The 13,949-nt window shown below is 34.8% G+C and overlaps 1 protein-coding gene across 14 annotated transcripts in view; it reads left to right on the top strand.

Annotated features, from left to right (window-relative positions):
- Positions 1-13,949, top strand: part of AHI1 (Abelson helper integration site 1) — a 95,483-nt gene that overhangs the window by 46,471 nt on the left and 35,063 nt on the right. For all 14 annotated transcript variants that reach the window (XR_003526046.1, XM_027633833.1, XM_027633822.1 and 11 more), the window contains one exon: positions 3,421-3,538. Coding sequence is in view for 13 of the 14 variants with exons in the window: in XM_027633833.1 (XP_027489634.1) it covers positions 3,421-3,538 (118 nt within the window). In the remaining variant the exon portion in view is untranslated. The remainder of the gene's footprint in view (positions 1-3,420; positions 3,539-13,949) is intronic.

The following is a 13,949-nucleotide window of genomic DNA, read 5'->3' as shown; positions in this document are numbered from 1 at the left end:
TATTGCTGTATTCCTACTTTAAGCATTATTGCTTATATATTTTCTTCTAATGTGGAGAAAAATATCAGAATTTGTATTTTGGTTTTGTTTCACATTCAGCTTTTAAATTCTGCAGAATCATGGTTTTAATAATGCTTTTAAACTGTCTTTAAAAGTGTCCTCGAGACCTAAAGTTTCAGAAGGGAAACCTGAAACTAAAAGATTGAGAAGTAATATAGAGCTGACCAACATGATTTGGCTTGCAACTATATATGGAAATGTTGATTTTATTGATTGCAAAGGTCATAAAATTTCATTCTTAGGAAAAAGAGAAATAGCTTTTGTCAGCTTGTCAAATCTTAGAGCATTCTGTTTTCTGTCTCATCTAACTCACTTTTAATGTCAAAAAGAGTTCCACTGAAAATGTGTATTTGTGTAATTTGCATAAAGCTGCCCTAACAAAAAAGAAAATGCAAAACAGCTTTGTTTAAACTTGGCAAAAATTATGTAGGTATCTTTTTTGCTACAAAAAGTGACATGAATGTTATAAGTCTTAGTTTTACTCAATTCAGGGCAGTAGTAAACTGTATCTTTGGTAAAGCTGTGGTTTGTGCATGAAGCAAGCAGAGCCTGTTGTGAAAAATAACTAAATTGATGGTTGGCTATCTTAGCCAACTTCGCTCGTTGTAAAGGTATTTAGCAATGCCTTCCCACAGCATGCATTTCAAAAAAAAGATTGCTTCACTCTGTTCCATAAGGTAGTCTTATGTCTGCCTGTTGTAGGAGAATTAGTTATTTTTCATAGGATAGTGCACTTCACCTGGAAGCAGTTGTGCTTGAATCATTAGTCCTCATTTATTAGCTGAGTGGTTCCCATTTCTGTTGTAATGTGGCATGTTTTTTTCCTCTTTGGGCCTCTTAGAGGTTTAAATAACACTTATGAGATAGTGGCAGAAAGGTCATTAAAATTCTGATTTTGTCTGTACTTTGGAGGGGCAGACTTTTATAGCTCACCTTCATTCAGCTTCATTGCCATTAAGGGGAGGAATGAATCACTCCTTTGATTTAAAACTTTATTTTTAGTATCTCTTTTATTAAAAAGGTTTTTATCTTGTTTTTAAGGCCCTGGAGAGGAAGGAAGAATTGTAAGAGAATTTATGCTGCATTTTAGAATGGGTGATTTTCTTAACTCTTCGGTACTGTACACAATCTTCTGTTGTGTGTTTCTGTTGCATTTGATTGCAAAGCATGGCTGTTTGTCCTGTATAATGAGACTATTTGTGTGATACAGCAGGAAAATAAAGAGAAGTGAATTATATGTTGTACAGGAATAATTTACATAGTGTTTCATATCTTCTATGTAAATCATTCAAACACCACAATCAAGACAAGTCTGTTTTCATAATTTTTCCTTCCAGGATGAACTGGGGTTCATCTGTTAAGTGCTAGTTTTCAATAATTTGCTCTGCCATGTTTAGTTTGATTTCCAAAGACCGATATATTCAACCTATCTTCATTCCCTGGTATTGTCTGAAACCTACTTTATGATAGCAAATTTGAAAGAGAATTCCATGAGGATATTTGGCTGAAAAATATACGTTTGTATGATGGCGTAGTGTCCACTCAGCAACAAATTCATGCAAAGGGGAGTCTTCTCATTTGTCTAGAGAGAGACTCTCTAGAGCCTACAGTGGATTAAAGAAGATGCAACACTGGGAAACTGAGCTCAAAACATATGCAGAACAGATTATTTTTCTGTATTTGAATAAATACATAAGCTAGTGGCTTTCTACCATATTTTTTGTATCAGAGAAAACTTTATGTCAACAAAACTTACTCACTTGCATATGTAAACGTAAGAAAAGCAGGTTGATTTTGTTGTAGTTGTTGTTCAGACAAACAGGCCTCCGCTCTGCTTATGTTTCACAACTACTGTTTACTAACATTCATTTAAATTTGTACATTACAGTAAAATCTAGCAGGTTTAATGCTTTTTTTAAATCATGTTCAGTGATTAATCTGATTTCCTATTAATCTGATTTTCTATCTTGTTTTCTTTCTGTCAGTTTTGGAGTACAGTCCTTACAATTGTGCGCAGTTGCTACAAGAGTTCTTGGCTAATCAGAGGTGGATACATTAAGACAGAGGTCTAGTATAGTGGTATAGAGGAGATGGTTGCAGATGTCCTCCATAGCCCAGTCAAGTCATTCAACACACATTTTTAGTGCTATATTACCTGCATTCCAATACAACTGCCAGTGCCCGAATATTACACATTCTTGAATTGATTAATATTTATTAAATTACAGAAGTAATAGTTGTATAAAATATATAATTTCTGAAATGATCCACCAATTCACTTTCTTTTAGCCGTCTCCGTTCTTTAAACAAAATTGACAAGCCAGTAGATGAAAATTTGCAATCACTGACCCACAAGTGAAGTTTAAGGTTCTGATCTAGAGTTTACTGAGGCTGAAGGAAATACTCCACTGAGTATGGGCTTCTAGTTGGATTAAGCGATCATATGCATTTTATCTATATGATGAAATAGGCTGAAATTTTGAAAGGATCAAGAATTATGTTGCCTTATGTAAAAAACTCAAGAATTCTAGCACATGAATCTCTTTTGCTTGAAGAAAGTTACAAATATTTTATTTAAGGCCTGGTTTTTGTCTCTTTCTGTTGTATTATTAAGACAACCAATGAACATATATTTAACAAACCATAAAATTCTCAATTGGATCAAGTGAAAACCTGAGATTGTTCATTTTTTTCATAGTGTTGTATTGGATAATATGTCAAGAGTAAAATTCGGGGAAGGACTTTTGCATTTTAATAGTTGTATGTATATCAAGAAACTCCATAGGAAAACAAACTTTCATTACGTTATCTTTGTTACTGTGGAAATTAGGATTGGAGATATTTTTTGTGTAACTTACATGTAGGAAGTGTCTGGGGTTTTGGAATAAAGTATGCTTTATTGATTTGCAGAAATTGGTTTTATGTTAGGTCTGGGTTAAGATTTTTTTTTTCTAATAGTGAGTAATCTCTTCAGAAATACAGTGTAGTTAGGATACTCAAAAATGAGAATTTATACGTTTATGACCATTTATAAATGTCTTTTTATATACAAAGATGCAGCAAGATGGTGGTTGAAAGAATTCTGTTTCATTGTTTGCATTCCTTGAGAGGTAGTGTCCATATATAAACACACAGTTCAGCTTATAGCTGTGCCAGTAATTTTTCCAAGTCTGTACCTCCAAATATTGAAAAAAAAAAAAAATTGAAATTGCTAGTCATTGTCAACTTGAGTCTTTTTTTTTTTTTTTTAATGATACATAATAGTTATTTAAAGTAAGCAAATATTTCTCTTCTAGCTATTGCATCAGTAAATGACCCAGGAAATTACACTTCACTTTCTGATTTGTCTTCCTATTACAGGCGAGCTCAAATCTCTTGCTTCCTGCGCCCTCATCACTGTCACCACACTCCAAGCTAAGACTACCAGGCACTCTCAGCGCTCCACTGAATCCTCTGTATTCTTTCACTACTGAAAGTGGTAGGTTTCTTTATTTCTTCACTCTTTGTAGGGACTGGGTAATAACTTTACGAGGATGTTTTTTCTGCCTTTTTAAATTTTGTTGTGCAGCTCTTTCAGGAAGTGTCCTGGTTTTGTTATATGTGATATTATTTATAAAGTGCAGTGTGATACAGTCCAATACTGATGCATTATCCCTTGTAATGCTTTTTTTTTCTTAAACTGTAAACTTATTTCATTGTGATATCAGTTCCTAAAAGACTATGAGATGGCCAGATTTTCTTAATTTAATATTTTAGTAATATTTTAATGCTTACTAAATGATCTTAAATATGTACACTCAAAAATAATAGAATTTAAAAGCATATATACTTTTATAAGAACCATAGCTTTTGGTAGTTCATTTGCAGTTATATTTAATTACTTTTAGAGGTTTTTATTCTAAAGACATTTTGTATTGAAAGAATTTGAGAAAAAGGCAAGTAGTGCAAATATGCACATTTGTGATGCTTACTTTGCTAATAATATCTGTTTCACTGCTAATCACAGTATTTAATAATAAAATTTATGATTTCATGTCTTTCTCTTTTTTTTGGGCACTTGTAAAATAAGACAGAAAATTGGTACCTTAATTTTGAAGTGTTTTTGTTTTGTATCCTTGAGAAGGGTAAAAAGAATTCCAGGGGGAGGGTGGAATATATAATGAACTAAAAACAAGTAATAGAGATTTAAAATTTAGATAGTAAAGATAGGAATAATCTCTATAATTATATAGAATTATATCCTAAAGGCAGGCAATTTTTTTTGCAAATCAAGTTATGATTACCTTTTCTGAGCAGCCAGGGAAAGGGTCCTTAGCATGGTCTAAGAGATTGACCATTAGTCTCAAAATTACTCTTAGTCACTAATTCACAATGCAAATGGCCGTACACCAATTGACTTCTGAATTTCCATTTTCTACCTTAACAGAAGAGCTTAGAGCCTAATACTGTTCATCTTTTGCTCAACAGATGCATGTTATTTCCAGAGTGTGTAAATCTTACAGAAACTGTAGAATATGTGTTCTACCTTACATACTGTGAATATTTAAAATAAGTGGACTAACCCTTCAAAGAACATTAACATATACTTAAAGTTGTTCTAAATGGCTATTCCTAATATTGCTCAAACTGAGTAATTCTGTTTTCTTGAATTTTACTTTATGCAGAAGCACAGCTAAATGTGTTGATAGAGGCTTCCTAGATAGCATGAGCAAATATAGATGTTATATACGTTATAGCTGTTCACATATGCTCCCACCATAGTTGTGTCCAAAACTGACTAATACTTCAAGATGATCCACTGGTACAGAATATTATTTACACAAGGAAAGTATAGTAAAAAGAAAGTAAAAAAAGGAAATATAGTAAAGAAGAAGCCACGAGAACATCAAGATTTTTAAGCTAAGGCAACCATAAAAATACTAGTGGGTCACAATTGAAATAGACTTTTCTGTAAGAAAATATTTTAAAATTGTAAATTACTTCTTGTCATTTTGGGGGCCTCCAAGTTGTTCTGCTGTGGTAGAGTTGTTTTCAAACATGTGAGGAAGATTTACTCATCTCTTTCATCTTTCCCCTTTGGTTATAAACTATAAGGTAAGTACTTGTGTTCATAGCTCCTAACTGCCAGTTAAATTTTGCTTTTGAATAATAGAAAATCTGTACTTAAACAGATTTATTAATTAGGGATTGTGGTGGAAGGACAGAACTTTTCTTTCCTGTATTGATTTTATATACACAATATATATGCTTTTTATACTTACTGGGATATTGCATTTTTAGCCGTTGCCTGTACTAGAGATCCTTCATTTTTGTCCAGCAGATGGTTACATATTCCTGAGGGTTATGTTGACAGTTCAGTCCTGTCACCTTTTGCTGTATATTTAGTGCTTCTTAAAGCAAAATGCAAAATTCCCCTTTATATGTGTAAGCCTCTCTTAGCAAGCAATGTTTCTCACTGTGTAACTGGTGTATGTGAGTGCTTTAGTAATTTGGTAAGGTGGTAGCTGATGTCTTGTAATACAGACAGTGCAGCCTGAATATATGCAGCCCTTTCTTTTTAAGACAGTTTAATTGTCTAGGTCTTGCGTTAGGTAGGAAACAGTGGGGAAACGGTGAAGCCATCTTTGTGATTTATGGACACTAACAGTAATACAGCAGATCTTCCCTGACTTTTAAATCTGTGTCCAGATACATTTGTAGAATTAGCTGCATGTGCAATATTCACTACTATTTCTTTTAAATGTCTCTTTGTTTTGACAAATGGGTTCTGTAGACTCTCAAACATACAGCGTGTTTTGGCTTTTCTTCAGGTGCATACTTTCACTGGTTTATAGGCTTTTATGAAGACCCAGTCCTTGTTCTGCTGTTTACCTTCCCATTTTCTTCAAGATCAGTTATCTCAAGGATGCTGAGACAGAGGACCGCCTTTGTTTCCAACTAGACTGCTCTAAATTGAATAATTCATTGTTTAATCATCTAATAGAGAGCTTCAGCATCTTTCTCAAGGACAGAATATTTTTTATATGAGTTGAGTTGAGACAAGATCATTGACCATGTAGCCTAACCCTCCTGATCAAAGCAGATTCACCTAGAATTCAGGACTGTGTCCATTTGGGTTTTTAATAGTTCTAAGGAAGAAAACTCCAAAACATCTCTGGACAACCTATTACAATGTTTGCCTGTTCTCACAGTAAAGGGTTTTTTATTATCTTTAAATGATATTTTGTGTATTTCAGTCTGCATTGGTGCATGGGATTATTCCTCCCTTAGTGCAGGACTTTGCATTTCCCCTTGTTCAACTTCAAGAGGTTGTTGTTGGCCCATTTGTACAGCCTGTCAAGGTGCCTCTGAGTGGGAGTGTGTCCCTCTGCTGTATCAGCCCCTCCTCCCAATTTTTCATCATATGCAAATTTGCTGAGGGTGTACTTAGTCCCATCATACAGGTCATTAACGGAGAAGTTAAAGTGTGGACATTGGTATCAACCGCTGGAGTGCACCACCGGTGACTGGTCTCCAGTTACATTTCACGAGAGTGGTTACAAACTTCTGATCTCTTCAGCTCAGCCAGCTTTCAGTCTGCTGCACTGTCTGTTTACACTTGAGATGTTTGTGGGAGTGTTGTGGGGGACAGTGTTGAAAGCCTTGCTAAGTTCAAGGTTAACAACATCTGCTGCTTTCCCATTGATGCTAGAGAGTGCTGTGCAAGAGATAAAGTTTTGTCAAGAGTATGTCTAGAATTTCTAGAAAAAAAGTAATGAATTTTGTCAAATAGTAATGAGTAAAGTAGGAACCACAGAGCAAATACAAGACATGGATGAACTTATTTATATGTGTTATGTTTACACATTTCATTAGAGAGATTTCATAAGCTTTAACAAAATAAATTTAAATTTAAGAAAATGTATGTTTTGTGGCTTCCTCTCAAAAATATTATGTTAAATTTGAGAGGAAGGCATGGAACTTAGGTTTTCTTACTGTCCATTGTGATGGGCTGTCAGATGAAATTTGTCATTGAGACTTTGACTCATTTTACCATATCAGGGTAAGTTTTGTGTCTGCCTCGGTAAAGCTGCAGCTGTGCTGATAGCTATTTCATTAATTTGAAAAGTTTGCTAGATGTTTGTCTTTGGAGAAAGTTAGTTTTATATTTGTAATTTAGCTTCACAAAGTCTTATGGCTGGTCCTGGTTTTTATTCTACTTAAATTTCTCTTGTTTTATATGTAGCAGAATTACTTTATTCTTACTTGATTATTGTTTAGTACTCTTTAAGGACTCTGTCCCTGAAGGTATGTAAAATTTAAGCTTGCTGAACTACTTCTTTCTTTAATTTTCTTTTTTTTTCTTGGTCATAAAATTTAAGACCTGTCTTTGATAGTCAGAATTGAGCTTTTAGCTTCCTTTTGCTGCATAGTTCTATCATATCCATCCTGTAGTGTTATTCTGCAACACTGCACTATAGCATTATGCAGGGCTTTGTCTTAGACATTCCTATCTTTTCCTCGTACCTTCTTCCAGGATAACACATTTCCTAGTTGTTATTTTTCAAACAAATAAGGGAGTAGCAAAAGCTCCAGATTTCAATTACCGATTCTCTGACAGACATCAAAATCCCATATGGTCTTGTTTGCCTTTCCTCCTTAAGACTGTGAGCATCTTTGCACAGTGAAATCACTTTCTATGAGGCAGTTTTGCAGGTCCATGGCATGCCATGAAAGAAATGGCCAGTGTTTTTAGCGTTTATTGAACAGTGACTCTTCAGTAACTCCCACTATGTTCAAGACATGCTTTCTAAAATAAGTTTGAGATCTCAAGTTAGCAGTGACCCTAATTGTTACTTATATGGGAGATTGAAGCTTGACTATAAATACTGCACAGATCTTTTCACTAAAGTTTGGACTTCAATACAACCAGTTAATTAAACTTGCTCTTAAAAATTAATTACGTTATGCGCTAATAACGTGATGGTTCTTGTATCTTTAAAGAAAATCTCAAAAACAAAAAACACAACACTTTGGCAGGGTTGAGAACAATTAGAAGGTTTCTCTCCATTAACACAACTGACAGTCAAAGGTGTTTTCCACCTACATAAAGTGAAAGCTTCAAAGCACTCTTTCTCACTCTCTGAAGATATTAGCAAAACTGACTTTGCATTTAAGTCCTCCGTTATATTTTATAGACTATTTAAAACTTCTTTTTTCAGTCTCAAGCAAACAGTGAAAAATAGATCTCTACATCAAAGATATAAAGAATATTTATGCATCAATTAAATGTTCTTAAAATACTGTTTTTATTCTTGGAGGGTTGTTAGAATCAGAAAAGGGTACATCAAGTAGCAAAATTCAAATTTTTGCAGAGATACTACAGAAACACTATCAAAAGTTGCATTCTCATGCTTATGTTACTGGCATCCAGTCCATGCAGGCAAATTGAATGGCACACAGATCACTGAATACATAGGTTTTTTTTTTTATTCTAGCATATTACTGTAAATACTGTCTTTTATCAAACTTTAACATAGGAGTGAAATCTCTTCCTATTCGCTTTTCAAGAGAAATATCTTGATTGTGTGTAAAACATGTCTTGCTAAGAATATAAACATTAGAAAAAAATTCAATTTGGTTTTGAAAGAATCAGGATATATCTGTTCCCTGTTAAACTGTAATGTGTGCTGCCTCATTAGCTCACCAACAGCTTCATTTAGATTTACCGTGATGGTGAACGCAATTAAGCCTGCAGGGCAGCACAGATCAGAGCTATGGAAATGAGGTAGCAATTTGCCATGTCTAAGTAGCATTGAGATTTTTCTTTTTAACCCCACATTTTCTTAAAATTGGGGCAGGAGCATGTTGTGGTAAAGAGTAGCAAATACATACCTAAAAGTGGTTCAGTATCCACACTATTAGTTCAAAGTAGTTTGAGTGTAATACAAGCTGCTAAGAGGAATAGGTAATGATGGAAACTAATTTTCCTTTATTTTATATTTTCTCAATTCCATTGGCATTGATGAATCTGCTGGGCTTTTTTGTGATATTGATTAAACAAATAATGAAGTGATACTATGAGGCCTGTGCAAAAGGATTGTGGTAGTCTTTTCCGTAGTGGCCTGATACATTTATCTTTTCCATTTTTTCTTATGACTATGGAGGGAGAAATGCAAGTTTCCTGTTCACTAAGGGATAGTTACAATGGCCTCAGGATGATCAGGCAATCCAGCGAGGGAAGTATCTTTGCTTAGTAGTCTTCTACCAATTGGTTTTAAGTCTAGAACTGGATAGAAATACAGAACAATATTAGTATATCCTATAGAGATGCTGTCAACATAGGAAGTGATACATAAGAATAAATGCTTGCAGGCTTCCTGCAAGCTACAATCTGCTCCTAGTAGATTATGTCATGTGTTTGAAAAGGGTGCCTAATACTTGTCTCTTACTCCTCAGTTATTTTTCTATATTTTTGTGCAGTATGTATTTGAAGAACTGATCCTGCCTGACACATTTTTTCAGAAATTTAAAGTTTAAAAAAAGTTCTGAGAGAATTCTTCTAATATTTTTTATGGGGGTGGATTTTTTTTTACATTTGGCCTTTTCATTTAATTATTCTAATGGGACAGTAGTGCCAAAAAGTAGAAAATTTTACCTATTATTTTCTTTTGCATTCCTAAATGTAGAAATGTGAATTGCTTTCTGTTATTATAACAAGTATTGAATTGCAACTTCGCAGAATTCTCACATTTTCTGTATTTTGTAGGACATAACTTCTTCTAACATTGTGGTTGGATCAAGTACCTATGTTTTCTTTCTTTTGGAAACTGATTTACTGAAACACCCCCACCACCCCATGCCCTGGATAACAATAATGTTTTAAAACTCTTAGGAGAAAGTGCAGAATACTAACACTTTTTAAGTGAGTAAACTTGACTTATTTTAGTCCCTAGTTTTTTGAGTGTATTATTCTGTTCTGGGTTTTTTTCCTCCTATTAACCAAAGATAGAAATATCTTTACAGTCATTACAAGGCTTTGTTTTAACTAAAAAGCACTGCATAGTCACAGAGAATTTATTATAATGATTAAGTTTTAGATCTAATTAGAAGAATTTCTTTTTATTTTAAAAAAAATGGTGAGAGAACTCAGTAGAGAGAAATTACCAGCTCAACACCACGTATCAGCTCTCAGCAAGTGTCAGCTGATGTAACTACACTGAAGTTAGGTACAAGTATTTTTACCATAAGCAGAAGAGCATTAAGTCTAAAGTGCTTTTTTTATATGTCTGTATGTTAATTTGAATTGGAACTTCCCAGGGGAATGTGATCATTCATTTTAAGATAGTCATATCTCTCACTTTGACTTAGGGTAAAAGTGTAAGAGAGAAGGGAGAAAGAAAATAAAACTTTTTTTTTTATTATTTGCTTACAGCACAATGGAAGAACTGAAAAACTTTTTTCAACTTACAAATATTTTTCTCAAAGTTAATTTTCTTATAAAAAAAAATCTATCACAAGATTTTTTAGATAATTTTTTATACCTGATTCTTTTAGAAGTTATTGTGCTCTACCATTTACTTTTTGAAGTAGCAAATAGGTTACAAAGGCTCATGATGTTCCAGCTTACAGCTGACTTCGGCAGCAAATAAAAATTAAGAGTGCAAGGACACACCTGTGCCCTCGTCATGGCTTACAGGCATCTCAGGCAATTCTGCAAGGGAAAGAACTTCCTCAGAGCTCTGTGACCCTGCTGTCCTGCCCACATCACTGGACAACATCAGAGTTTTGGCTTATGGCACAAATACAGGATGTTGTATTAAGGTGGAAGAGCTGAATGTTTATATTTATAAAATGAATAGTAAAAATTATTTTTTGCTTTCAAAACATAAGTTGTATAAATAAATACATCTAACCACAAAAATGTTCCAACAGAGTAGTAAAGACACAGAGACATATCCATTAACAATAATGACAGTCTACTCTTCTAAAAGGTTGCTTATCCAGTTTCTTCTGTCTGATTGATAAGATGTTATAAATGTCAGAAGAGTTTGTATTTTCTAGTTAAACTTGCTAGAATTGTTTATACTGAGATCAAAGATACACATGTTCCTTTATTAGATGTTCATGTTTCTTCTTTTTCATGTTTCTTCTAGGCAAGTTAATTAAAATATTTCACTAAAAATTACACTAAATACAGAGCACAATAACAGCAATCTTTGAAGATTCCAAAAACTTTATCAAAAGAACACCATTTATATTTACTTGAAATTGGTGTATGTTAGGGTAATTACTGAGCCTTCAGGCTAAAGGAAGTACTCTCAGCCAAATTATACAAGGGTGTGGATTAAATGAAGCATTACTCTCTGTTTGGCAGCAGTGGATATAGATTGCAAAATCAGGGTGTGACGTAGTACTGTGGAAAGTCTCTGCCAAAAGTGATTTGGCCTAAGTGTGCCCTTACTTTCTCAATTATGTGGATCCTAAAACAACTGAATCTAATTAATTCCTAAGTAGAGAGGTCCTGTTAACTGTTTTCACTCTGAACTTGTCTATAATTTTGAGCTATTGAGCCATGAGACAGCATGCTTAAATGCAATTTTAGCTGGTCGCAGAGGTGGAAACAGTCCTTTTGCCAAGGACTGTGCAGTAAAGTATCAGTTCTCTTGTCCAGCAGAAAACCCAGATCAGCAAGAATGCTGTCTGTACAGCAATAAGCATGAGTGAATAAGATGAGGAAATTGATCCCTCCCTGTAGTGCTTCAATCCTTCTGTTTCTGTGATTTCCAGAGGAGTTGGGAGGTGCAAAAAACCCAGTAGCAGCCATGGTGCACAGGAGGGAGAGGTCTCCTTCTCCCAAGAGGAAACCTAGGTACTTTGACTTCAGTGGTGGTTTTGACAAGTTAACAGAACCCAAGTATGTTAAAAAAAAATAAAAGAATCCAGGTTTTAAACAAACATTATCCATCCCAATTTGGTGTACATGCAAACTTTTTCAAGTGTTTTAAAAAGCCTTTGCTAATTTTGTTAATAGATTTTTATGCGTGAAACAACTGAGCTTTCATGGATTCATATGCAACTTGTTATCCTGGTTGCTGAAGCACCAATTTCAGTGAGAGCAAGCTTCCCTCACAATTCATTCTACTGATATAACAGCTTTTAAGTAAATTTTGGGGGTGTGTGGTATACATTATGCTCCGCAATAGTCTGTGGTACCAATGTAGTCTGATCATTGTAGTTTGATACTGATCATGTTGGTTCTGTAGAAACTAATGATAGAGGATGGTGGCTTGGGAAAGCATTAAGAAAGCAGAAGGCACGTACAGAGAAGTGAAGGCCTCTGTGGGTTTGTAACTCAGACGTTGCTGTTGTCACACCACCGAGTAGCTTGAGGTTATTTACAGAGCTGGCCTAAATGTGCTGGCTTGATCCAGATGAAATGAGAGCTTCGCAGTGAGCTTTCTTGCTCACTGGAGGTTGTAAGGAAAAGTGACTCATTGCTTGTTGGCTTCAAATGGCATATTAGAATTCTTTTAAAACTCTACTTCTGAAAACTTGTATTTGGGAGTTTTCTGCAACCTTAAAGCACACAGTGAAGGAACAGATTGCAGAGGTTCCTTTCTCATGTTTTCCGCTCACAATTAGGGCTCAGTTTCTTCAGTTTTTACTTCCTCAGTCAGAGAAAAAAGATAGAAGTGACAAAAAGGCAGATTCAAAAAACCTCTTTAGAGTCTCCCATGCTCACTTGACCCCAGGCTTTGTTGTGGCATGCCAGACAGTCTTTTGGCAGAAGACTCTGTATATATATGTGACTGTATAACAGATAATATTTGAAACTCTGTATCTCATCTAAAGATTCATTCCATCATACTGCATCCCCATATGCATCACATCCGCTTTTCCTATCCTCTACTCCAGCTGTAGTCTAGCTGCTGGTGCCTCATTGATCAGTTTTTTTTACAGAGTAACTGAAGGATGTTGCAGTGGCATATGTTGATACAGGTCTTTCTGGAATCCATTCAGAGCCTGTCTGGTCAAATGAAGCAGACTGCTGCAGTTAATATGCCAAATAATAAAATACAGAAAATTACAGCTTCCTTCAAAAGATATACTGAGCATATTTTGCTGTGATAAATTACCTAGTAGCAGAAAATGTTTTGAGAATTCAGTCACCAAACTTCAGGTTGTCACTATGCACCTGTAGAGCATGAGAAACAATTCCTCTAACCTCTTTTTTTTTTTTCCTAGCAGTGGCTGTAACTCTAAGATTCGCTTTGTAAGATTTTCAGGTGAAGACTCTAAATAGGCTGTTATCCTACTCCTTGCTTCTTTGAATTTTTCCTATGGATAATCACATTTAAACAGAGCTCACCTCTCTACTAAAAAAGGATGATCCTGTCCTTGAAATAGATTTTTTTGAGACTTTATCAGTTTAGAGGAGGTTAGGTGTGTCACCTCCTCTACTTGTTCGGGAGAATGTTGTAACGGAGTTCTGCATGTTGCTAGTTGAAGCACTTCTCTTGTGAGCCAGGTACTAGCTAAAACCAAGTTAGTATTTATCTCCTACAAGGACTCCAAGCGCATTCTTGGAATTTTTCATTTTAGAAATAGTTCAAAACACAAATTCTGAATATGTATCTAGATTAATTGTTGGTAACTTTGTGTCCAGCAGTTCAATCTACCGTAGGGTATCTTCTACCCAATTATATTTCCCTCAGATTTGGCTACTTCTGCATAAAAAGTAGCACCAAGAGAGGAAAGGCTATTGTTCTATTGTTATTTGCAAAATCTGGAGTCCAGTGCCTACTTAATGTACATCTATAGTATACCACATCGTGTGTACCTTGATAGCAGTATTTATTGGAAATTTGTTTTCCTTCTAGTAAAAAACATGAAGGAAATTTCCATCT

The sequence above is a fragment of the Corapipo altera genome, unplaced genomic scaffold, assembly GCF_003945725.1.
Source record: "Corapipo altera isolate COAL_440 unplaced genomic scaffold, ASM394572v1 2b, whole genome shotgun sequence".
In the NCBI taxonomy this organism is placed as follows: domain Eukaryota; kingdom Metazoa; phylum Chordata; class Aves; order Passeriformes; family Pipridae; genus Corapipo; species Corapipo altera.
Note: the sequence above shows the minus strand (reverse complement) of the source record. Positions and strands in the feature narration are given on the sequence as shown.